Below are 11,317 nucleotides of genomic sequence, written 5' to 3'. Positions count from 1 at the left end.
TAAAAACGCAATTACCAAAGTATTATGTAACAACATGCAAATTAAATGTTGCTCCAAAAGTAATTAGTTATATTACCCAGGCACAAGAACAGTTTAATGTGAAGTGTCACTGAGAATGCAAACAGTAACAAAATATGGCTATTAAGTGTCGAAAGGAAACGAAATATCCCAAAACTGCCTTCTTGAATCAACTACAGCCAAGGTAGGTGGACAATCATGTAAGTTTGTGTTTCCGTGTAGCTCAGTTGGTAGAGCATGGCGCTTGCAACGCCAGGGTTGTGGGTTCGATTCCCACGGGGGGCCAGTATAAAAAAAAATATGCACTAACTGGATAAGTACCTCTGGATAAGAGCATCTGCTAAATGACTAAAAATAATTGTTCCAAGTAAACTATCCTTTTAAAGGGATACTTCGGGGTTTTGGCAATGAGGCCCTTTATCTACTTCCCCAGAGTCAGATGAACTCGTGGATACCATTTTTATGTCTCTCCGTGCAGTTTGAAGTAAGTTGCTAACTAGCGTTAGCATAATGACTGGAGGTTTATGGGTATCTGCTAATACCCATAGACTTCCAGTCATTGCGTTAATGCTAGTTAGTATTGGCTCACGAAACTATCTCCAACTTCCTTCTTACTGGACACAGAAACATAAAAACGGTATCCATGAGTTCATCTACCCTGGGGAAGAAGATACAATCCCAAAGTATTCCTTTAAAGATGGTATACTGTGTTTGAAACAAGGACACTTACCCTCAGATGGACAAAGAGGTTCCAAGTTGTTTTTGCTAAGCATCCAACTTGCTGTTTGCAATGTTTACAAATGGCTTTAAATTACTCTGCAGTATTTTCAGGTATCATAATAAATTGCAGCTTTCAACCTTTTCAGTGCATGTTGAAAGAGTCATAGAGTAGTTGAGTGTCATAACTTATTTATACTTATCTGTACAAAATATCATTGGTTTGACCTCATTATCTACAGCTAGGGCAATGGACAGTCAGGAGAACAGACATTTACAACATGTTTAGATAGACATGTATTGTGTAGATCAAACATTACTGTCAGAGATTGGTTGAAGTTTGAAGGCAGCCAATCCAGTTTCAGAAAAGTAGTCACTTCCTGAGATCTGTATTCAAATAGTTTTGAAAAGTAGTCACTTCCTGAGATCTGTATTCAAATAGTTTTGAAAAGTAGTCACTTCCTGATATCTGTATTCAAATAGTTTTGAAAAGTAGTCACTTCCTGATATCTGTATTAAAATAGTTGTAAGTCACCTCCAAAGTAACTATTTGTTCCCCCGGAAAAATAATTACATTCCCCAAAGCATAGTTATCCCAGGTCTGTAGTGCACTATATAGGGAATATGGTGCCATTTGGGATTAAACCTGAGTGGAGTGTATGGAGTATATTTTGACACAGACCTAAAGAGATTGGACAGGCTGGCACTAATGGTGAGTGTCAATTGGTTTGCCTACACAACCTAAACTGCTGTGAAATTAACTGTGATGTAACTACATTGTAATATTAAAACTGACCCAGATTGGATGTGAATGAATGACTCTCAAAGTTTTCTATTGTTTGTCTGTAAATCATTTTAATAATATAATAATAATATGCCATTTAGCAGACGCTTTTATCCAAAGCGACTTGCAGTCATGCGTGCATAATTTTTTTGTTGTTGTGTATTTTCTCCGTTCTCAATTCTGTCTGCAGATGGTTAGTACGGCATGCCCTACCCTTTACAAGGCGACGTCCCAAATGGCACATAATGGGCCCAGGTCAATGGTAGTACACTACATAGGGAATAGGGTGTTATTTGGAACACAGCACCAGGTCAATGGTAGCGCTCTACATAGGGAATAGGGTGTTATTTGGAACACATCACCAGGTCAATGGTAGTGCTCTACATAGGGCATAGGGTGTTATTTGGAACACAGCACCAGGTCAATGGTATTACACTACATAGGGAATAGGGTGTTATTTGGAACACAGCACCAGGTCAATGGTAGTGCTCTACATAGGGAATAGGGTGTTATTTGGAACACAGACATAGATGGGGGGACGGACACAATAAGCAAGCTGCATCTGAAATCTTATTAAAAAACCCGACGTAAGATTATTAAAAGATTAGCTTCACCTAGTTCCATCTCAGCACGCTCTTTGTTTGTTTCTGTCCTGAGAACAAAGAGTCTTCAGTTTACAGGGAGTCAGGAGGACAGGCAGGAGGAGACAGATTTAATCACTCAACTGAATTGATTCACAGATTTCACACAATGAAATGGTCTAATTTTAGGATGGAACAGATATTTTAGTATTTCCACATCCTTGATTCAATAATCTTTTCACTTTGAATGTTACAGACATGATCTATCGTTTGTAAGTATTTAGGAAACCCCTCATTCTCTAATTCATTCAGCCCAACTCTCTCATAATAAGTTATGATTATCCAGCTTCTCTCCTCACGACCTGAGTCACCTCTCCTGAGCCCTTTGCGGTGTATTCCAGGGATGACACTGCCCCCCAGTGGTCTATTACAGCAACTGCAGGTTCTCAACACCAAAGGCATAGGTTGATGCTGTTCTCTGAAGTGCATCCAATGACTTTATTGATAGGTAAATTGTATCAAAACTTTTATTGAACTGACTGAAAAAGATGAATCCCTTATGTATAAACAAAGAGATGTTTTATAAAACTTCTGAATAGTGCAATTCTTTGATGAACAAATGACACCACACAGAGCAGCAAGACATTTGGTCACAACAACAAAAAGTCACGTTTAAATTAAATTAAAGTGGAATTCTTATTGTCAGGATTGATGAGTGGCGTTCCCCAGAATCATGTCTTGGTAGTCTACCTCTTCTGGACCAGAATCATGTCTTGGTAGTCTGCCTCTTCTGGACCAGAATCATGTCTTGGTAGTCCGCCTCTTCTGGACCAGAATCATGTCTTGGTAGTCCGCCTCTTCTGGACCAGAATCATGTCTTGGTAGTCCGCCTCTTCTGGACCAGAATCATGTCTTGGCAGTCTACCTCTTCTGGATCTGTCTCTTCATAATCTGATCTAGGATCAGGTCTCCCTGCTTCACGTCCATGTTGCCACAGCCAACCACCGGACAGCTGTGGGAGGGAGAAAGAACTATGTAATCAATCTGTTTTACTGCAACAGTTGTTTAAGCGTAACGACAGGTGAGAAAACAGCAGGCTAGTGCAGAGACGACAACACGTCCTGATTGACAAGATGCTACAGCAACAGGGGTAGGCAGACTCAAGACAACAAATGTGCTGTAAATGAAATGACTAAGCACGACAACGTGTGAACCAGTCGTTAGGAACATCATGTCTCACCGTAACTTCTTCTTCTGGCTTTGCCTGGCGCTGATCATCCCCATAATGGCGTCCCGGTCGTAGTGGTGGTTACACTTTTTGTTCTTCATTGGGTTCACCATCTCCACCTGCAGGGCCGCACAACAACATGGAGAGAACCACACTGTAAAGCTTCATTGTCCTGTTGCTGAGCCGTTTTAGTTACAGTGGTAAAGAAATACCAAACATACATATCATGAATTACTGAAATGGGGAAAAACACAAGACAACAACCACATTCAAGTGAAATGTGAGTTGTCATATGACATGTTAAGTGCCACATGGTAATGACACTGACAGGAGGAGAGACCAACCTAAGTGAGGGGACAGGTTAGCTACATGGTAATGACACTGACAGGAGGAGAGACCAACCTGAGTGAGGGGACAGGTTAGCTACATGGTAATGACACTGACAGGAGGAGAGACCAACCTGATTGAGGGGACAGGTTAGCTACATGGTAATGACACTGACAGGAGGAGAGACCAACCTGAGTGAGGGGACAGGTTAGCTACATGGTAATGACACTGACAGGAGGAGAGACCAACCTGAGTGAGGGGACAGGTTAGCTACATGGTAATGACACTGACAGGAGGAGAGACCAACCTGAGTGAGGGGACAGGTTAGCTACATGGTAATGACACTGACAGGAGGAGAGACCAACCTGAGTGAGAAGACAGGTTAGCTACATGGTAATGACACTGACAGGAGGAGAGACCAACCTGAGTGAGGGGACAGGTTAGCCACATGGTAATGACACTGACAGGAGGAGAGACCAACCTGAGTGAGAAGACAGGTTAGCTACATGGTAATGACACTGACAGGAGGAGAGACCAACCTGAGTGAGGGGACAGGTTAGCCACATGGTAATGACACTGACAGGAGGAGAGACCAACCTGAGTGAGGGGACAGGTTAGCCACATGGTAATGACACTGACAGGAGGAGAGACCAACCTGAGTGAGAAGACAGGTTAGCTACATGGTAATGACACTGACAGGAGGAGAGACCAACCTGAGTGAGGAGACAGGTTAGCTACATGGTAATGACACTGACAGGAGGAGAGACCAACCTGAGTGAGGAGACAGGTTAGCTACATGGTAATGACACTGACAGGAGGAGAGACCAACCTGAGTGAGGAGACAGGTTAGCTACATGGTAATGACACTGACAGGAGGAGAGACCAACCTGAGTGAGGAGACAGGTTAGCTACATGGTAATGACACTGACAGGAGGAGAGACCAACCTGAGTGAGGGGACAGGTTAGCTACATGGTAATGACACTGACAGGAGGAGAGACTAACCTGAGTGAGGGGACAGGTTAGCTACATGGTAATGACACTGACAGGAGGAGAGACCAACCTGATTGAGGGGACAGGTTAGCTACATGGTAATGACACTGACAGGAGGAGAGACCAACCTGAGTGAGGGGACAGGTTAGCCACATGGTAATGACACTGACAGGAGGAGAGACCAACCTGAGTGAGGGGACAGGTTAGCTACATGGTAATGACACTGACAGGATGAGAGACCAACCTGAGTGAGGGGACAGGTTAGCTACATGGTAATGACACTGACAGGAGGAGAGACCAACCTGAGTGAGGAGACAGGTTAGCTACATGGTAATGACACTAACAGGAGGAGAGACCAACCTGAGTGAGGGGACAGGTTAGCCACATGGTAATGACACTGACAGGAGGAGAGACCAACCTGAGTGAGGGGACAGGTTAGCTACATGGTAATGACACTGACAGGATGAGAGACCAACCTGAGTGAGGGGACAGGTTAGCTACATGGTAATGACACTGACAGGATGAGAGACCAACCTGAGTGAGGGGACAGGTTAGCTACATGGTAATGACACTGACAGGAGGAGAGACCAACCTGAGTGAGGAGACAGGTTAGCCACATGGTAATGACACTGACAGGAGACCAACCTGAGTGAGGGGACAGGTTAGCCACATGGTAATGACACTGACAGGAGACCAACCTGAGTGAGGGGACAGGTTAGCCACATGGTAATGACACTGACAGGAGGAGAGACCAACCTGAGTGAGGGGACAGGTTAGCCACATGGTAATGACACTGACAGGAGGAGAGAGCCAACCTGAGTGAGGGGACAGGTTAGCCACATGGTAATGACACTGACAGGAGAAGAGACCAACCTGAGTGAGGGGACAGGTTAGCCACATGGTAATGACACTGACAGGAGGAGAGACCAACCTGAGTGAGGGGACAGGTTAGCTACATGGTAATGACACTGACAGGATGAGAGACCAACCTGAGTGAGGGGACAGGTTAGCTACATGGTAATGACACTGACAGGAGGAGAGACCAACCTGAGTGAGGGGACAGGTTAGCTACATGGTAATGACACTGACAGGAGGAGAGACCAACCTGAGTGAGGGGACAGGTTAGCTACATGGTAATGACACTGACAGGATGAGAGACCAACCTGAGTGAGGGGACAGGTTAGCTACATGGTAATGACACTGACAGGAGGAGAGACCAACCTGAGTGAGGAGACAGGTTAGCCACATGGTAATGACACTGACAGGAGACCAACCTGAGTGAGGGGACAGGTTAGCCACATGGTAATGACACTGACAGGAGACCAACCTGAGTGAGGGGACAGGTTAGCCACATGGTAATGACACTGACAGGAGGAGAGACCAACCTGAGTGAGGGGACAGGTTAGCCACATGGTAATGACACTGACAGGAGGAGAGACCAACCTGAGTGAGGGGACAGGTTAGCCACATGGTAATGACACTGACAGGAGAAGAGACCAACCTGAGTGAGGGGACAGGTTAGCCACATGGTAATGACACTGACAGGAGGAGAGACCAACCTGAGTGAGGGGACAGGTTAGCTACATGGTAATGACACTGACAGGATGAGAGACCAACCTGAGTGAGGGGACAGGTTAGCTACATGGTAATGACACTGACAGGAGGAGAGACCAACCTGAGTGAGGGGACAGGTTAGCTACATGGTAATGACACTGACAGGAGGAGAGACCAACCTGAGTGAGGGGACAGGTTAGCTACATGGTAATGACACTGACAGGAGGAGAGACCAACCTGAGTGAGGGGACAGGTTAGCTACATGGTAATGACACTGACAGGAGGAGAGACCAACCTGAGTGAGGGGACAGGTTAGCTACATGGTAATGACACTGACAGGAGGAGAGACCAACCTGAGTGAGGGGACAGGTTAGCTACATGGTAATGACACTGACAGGAGGAGAGACCAACCTGAGTGAGGAGACAGGTTAGCCACATGGTAATGACACTGACAGGAGGAGAGACCAACCTGAGTGAGGGGACAGGTTAGCTACATGGTAATGACACTGACAGGAGGAGAGACCAACCTGAGTGAGGGGACAGGTTAGCTACATGGTAATGACACTGACAGGAGGAGAGACCAACCTGAGTGAGGGGACAGGTGAAGTTAACCTCACTCTGCGTCACAGCAATGTCCTCATCCAGCTCCTCCTCCATATTCTCTGCTGCCTCAGGGTTCACTGATGTAGACAGAACATACACACAACATTGGTTTCCCAGTGACCATGATGCTAGTCTCTAGTCTACATAGAACTAGTGTGTGTGTGTGTGTGTGTGTGTGCGTGCGTGCGTGTCTGGCGTGCATGCGTATGCCTCACTTGTTTTGAGTGTGTTTCTGACGCTCTCCTTAAAGCTGACCAGCTTGACGTGGTTCTGTAGTTCTCCTTCAGACAGTCTGCCGTGTGTCTCAGTGAACTTCTCCTTCACCAAAGACTTCAGTCTGAACATGGCCTCAGGTTCCTGGTTCCTCACCTGGTGGGTATCATCAGACAGTTGTTATGGTGGACAGGTGTGTTAACCCTAACCTCCTGATTCCTCACCTGGTGGGCAGGAGGCAAGTATCACCAGACAGGTGTGTTAACCCAAACCTCCTGGTTCCTCACCTGGTGGGGCAGGAGGCAAGTATCACTAGACAGGTGTTATGTTAGACAGGTGTATTAACCCTAACCTCCTGGTTCCTCACCTGGTGGGCAGGAGGCAGATATCACCAGACAGGTGTTATGTTAGACAGGTGTATTAACCCTAACCTCCTGGTTCCTCACCTGGTGGGCAGGAGGCAGATATCACCAGACAGGTGTGTTAACCCTAACCTCCTGGTACTTCACCTAGTAGGCAGGAGGCAGGTATCATCAGACAGGTGTTATGGTGGACAAGTGTGTTAACCCTAACCTCCTGGTACTTCACCTAGTGGGCAGGAGGCAGGTATCATCAGACAGGTGTTATGGTGGACAAGTGTGTTAACCCTAACCTCCTGGTACTTCACCTAGTGGGCAGGAGGCAGGTATCATCAGACAGGTGTTATGGTGGACAGGTGTGTTAACCCTAACCTCCTTGTACCTCACCTGGTGGGCAGGTGGCAATTAGCATATAATCATCAAGCTCTTGATTAGTTGAATCAGGGTCATATTCATTAGAGCACACTGTAGCAAAACGCTTCGCAGTGGAAAATAAAACTAAGAGTTTCATATATTGGACAAGATCAGGTAGTACCTCCCTGTTTCAGACCGCTTTGAGACCCCTTTAAGACCCCGTTGCCCCTTTAAGACCCCGTTGCCCCTTTAAGACCCCGTTGCCCCTTAAAGACCCCGTTGCCCCTTAAAGACCCCGTTGCCCCTTAAAGAACCCGTTGCCCCTTAAAGAACCCGTTGCCCCTTAAAGAACCCGTTGCCCCTTAAAGAGTTCTGTTGAGCAGTTGTGCCTAAACCATGCTTAAAACTTAAATGATGCAGCACGCAATTTTAGGAGTAGCGAAATAAATATGGTAGCAATGGAAAGCTGGGATCCCCCTCTTTCTTAACAAAGGCCAAAAGTGATAACGTAGAGGCTTTGAAGGACTTGACCAGCAGCTACAGTAGGCTATACACTGCTGTTTGAGGATCTACACTGCTGTTTGAGGATCTACACTGAAATCCGTCACAATGACGGAGAACTTGAACCCCTGTAGTCCCCTACTCACCTCTGCAGTGACATAGTCCACCACCTCAACGAAGCAGTTGATCTCCCGGTCCAGTTTGGCACACTCCAGCATCATCAAGTCTAGCTTCTTCAGGACTGCATCATTCTCAGTTCCTGGAATATACAATACAATGCCTTCAAATCTTGCATACTGTTGGTTATGGTGGCACAAGCTTCCAAATGATAGCATGCCATAGCTCTCTGTCTTCTGTGCTTCGTAGAAATCTGAAACCCCCAAACTGGAATGTTATACTCACACTCAATTACTCAAAATACAAAAAGTTGAAGTACTTGAACCAGACAATTGTATGGGAGATGGACTGATGTGTACCCAGGGATGAAAATTAAGCTAGTCCGCGGCTAGTGCTTTTCAGACCGGGCTAGTAGAAAATGTGTCCAACTAGTCCGCGGCTAGTGCTTTTCAGACCAGGCTAGTAGAAAATGTGTCAAACTCCCGGGCTCCCGAGTGGCCTAAGGCACTGCATCTCAGTGCTTGAGGCGTCACTACAGACCCCCTGGTTCGATTCCAGGCTGTATCACAACCGGCTGTGATTGGGATTCCCATAGGGCTGCGCACAATTGGCCCAGCGTCATCCGGGTTTGGCCGGTGTAGGCCGTCATTGTAAATAAGAATTAGCTCTTAACTGACTTGCCTAGTTAAATAAAGGTAAAATAAAATAAATAACTAGGCTGCTGGCTAGCGAGATTTAATATTTTCAAATATCGCATGGCACAGATTTTTGACCTGGGCTAGTAAAAATGTCAATATACTTGCCCTGCTGAACAGTTCCCAAAATCCTCAAGTTCCATCCCTGTGTTCCGCTCCACTTTCTAGTTACGTCAGTCAGTCAGTACCATTGACTATATACAAAGGGTCTGTCCAGTGAGAAGGATTCAACAAAGATATTATCTGCACAGTAAAGTCCCAGTGTCTCTCTGACAGAGATGTGCCATTAACCTACCTGCTGTTTCTGCCACATCCAGCGCAACGTCTGTCACAATGTCCATCCCAGTTCCAATATCTGGCTGACATGTTTTCAGACTAGACAGCGTGGAGTGGACTGCACTCAAGGACATGTTGAAATCTAAAACATGCAAGTATCTGAAACAAGAGATGCAAGTTGTTATAATATTAGGGCCCTGTGTTTTGGTTAATCATGCTTGTCATCTGGGTTTTAACCTTTATTTAAAGCTTTTTCATTAAATGGTGCCCTTTTCTTTTTCTTTTTGGTCTAATACTAATTTCTAGAAAAGGCTTAAAATAAAAGGTTAAAATCCAGGTCATGTGACATGATTAACCAAAACACAGGGACCTAGTTATAATTGATCAACATGATTAACCAAAACACAGGGACCTAGTTAAAATGGATCAACATGATTAACCAAAACACAGGGACTTAGTTATTATGGATCAACATGATTAACCTAAACACAAGGTCCTAGTTATAATGGATCAACATTATTAAATAAGACACAGGGACCTAGTTATAATGGGTCAAGCCACCCTCTGTGGACTGGAGCAGATGCCAGGATGGCCAACCCTACCCCTGGATAACTGGTGTGCAGGTTTTTGTTCCAGCCCTGCTCAAAACACACCGGATTCAGTTGCTCACCAATACCTTGATTAGTTTAGTTAATGTTAGAGCAAGGCTGGAACAATAACCTGCATACGGTCACAAAACAAGTTATCTGTAGCTACCTTCAGGTTGCATTCACGTATCATCAACAAGTGCACTAGCTAACTAGCTAGCTACTAGCTATGTTGATTTCTGGCTAGCCGGCTAACGTTACGCTAAAAACACTAACTATGGCTAAGCAAGCATGCCAATAAATAGCTCGCTAACCTCACGACTTACCTCGCTGGGAAGGGATATACTGGTTGTCGAAGTGTTCTTTAATGTGTTGGTGCCTAAATATGAGAAAACACTAAATAACTTTAGCTAGCTAGCTATATAAAATTACCGGGAAAAGTTTGTTGTTGCTTGCTCTTCCGGTTTCCAGCCAGACATTCCTTCAAAATAAAAGTCTCGAACTACTTTAACTTGTGCGCTTATATGGGGATCAGAACAGTTAATGTTGTTGTTTCTTGGATTTTTTATGTTTTAACAGTTCTGTCATACTTATTTTCTTTGCAAGTATCTATTCACATACCACAAAGTGACAGTACACAAAGTTGGAAACATGTAATGATATTAAAAAACATATACAAAACAATCAGAGCATCCCTAAACAGATATTGATAAACTTCACTTTCTGGTTAGGCCTACCACCTATGACTATCAGCTCAGCAGAGATGGTATAAAAGGTTCAATGACTGTCAGCTCAGCAGAGATGGTATAAAAGGTTATATGACTGTCAGCTCAGCAGAGCCAGTATAAAAGGTTCTATGACTGTCAGATCAGCAGAGATGGTATAAAAGGTTCTATGACTGTCAGCTCAGCAGAGCCAGTATAAAAGGTTATATGACTGTCAGATCAGCAGAGACGGTACAAAAGGTTCTATGACTGTCAGATCAGCAGAGATGGTATAAAAGGTTCTATGACTGTCAGCTCAGCAGAGCCAGTATAAAAGGTTCTATGACTGTCAGCTCAGCAGAGCCAGTATAAAAGGTTCTATGACTGTCAGATCAGCAGAGATGGTATAACAGGTTCTATGACTGTCAGCTCAGCAGAGCCAGTATAAAAGGTTCTATGACTGTCAGCTCAGCAGAGCCGGTATAAAAGGTTCTATGACTGTCAGCTCAGCAGAGCCAGTATAAAAGGTTCTATGACTGTCAGCTCAGCAGAGATGGTATAAAAGGTTCTATGACTGTCAGCTCAGCAGAGCCAGTATAAAAGGTTCTATGACTGTCAGCTCAGCAGAGATGGTATAAAAGGTTCTATGACTGTCAGCTCAGCAGAGCCAGTATAAAAGGTTCTATGACTGTCAGCTCAGCAGAGATG

The 11,317-nt window shown here is 45.0% G+C and overlaps 1 protein-coding gene across 2 annotated transcripts; it reads right to left on the bottom strand.

Moving 5' to 3' along the window:
* Positions 1-2,210: 2,210 nt before the first annotated feature.
* LOC121585427 (E3 SUMO-protein ligase NSE2-like) lies at positions 2,211-10,363 on the bottom strand. Of its 2 annotated transcripts, XM_041901774.2 has the most exons (8): positions 10,232-10,363; positions 9,338-9,477; positions 8,377-8,489; positions 7,019-7,172; positions 6,786-6,880; positions 3,341-3,447; positions 3,011-3,112; positions 2,211-2,870 (listed from the first exon to the last, which is right to left on the bottom strand). In XM_041901774.2, the coding sequence occupies exons 2-7, from the start codon at positions 9,450-9,452 to the stop codon at positions 3,022-3,024; spliced, it is 675 nt and encodes a 224-aa protein (XP_041757708.1). In that variant the 5' UTR covers positions 9,453-9,477; positions 10,232-10,363; the 3' UTR covers positions 2,211-2,870; positions 3,011-3,021. The 2 variants fall into 2 exon arrangements, with proteins under 2 accessions (XP_041757708.1, XP_041757707.1); XM_041901773.2 differs by having other exon boundaries at positions 2,211-3,112.
* Positions 10,364-11,317: the final 954 nt, after the last annotated feature.

This window comes from Coregonus clupeaformis, chromosome 17 (genome assembly GCF_020615455.1).
Source record: "Coregonus clupeaformis isolate EN_2021a chromosome 17, ASM2061545v1, whole genome shotgun sequence".
Classification (NCBI taxonomy): domain Eukaryota; kingdom Metazoa; phylum Chordata; class Actinopteri; order Salmoniformes; family Salmonidae; genus Coregonus; species Coregonus clupeaformis.
Note: the sequence above shows the minus strand (reverse complement) of the source record. Positions and strands in the feature narration are given on the sequence as shown.

Excerpts from the sequence above, each read along its gene's own strand:
- LOC121585427 (XM_041901773.2), bottom strand. The coding sequence starts at position 9,452 with ATGTCCTTGAGTGCAGTCCACTCCACGCTGTCTAGTCTGAAAACATGT. Across the intron at positions 7,173-8,376 it reads TGGACTATGTCACTGCAGAG|GTGAGGAACCAGGAACCTGA; the intron begins GTGAGTAGGGGA and ends GATACCCACCAG. Across the intron at positions 3,113-3,340 it reads AGCCAGAAGAAGAAGTTACG|CTGTCCGGTGGTTGGCTGTG; the intron begins GTGAGACATGAT and ends TCCCTCCCACAG.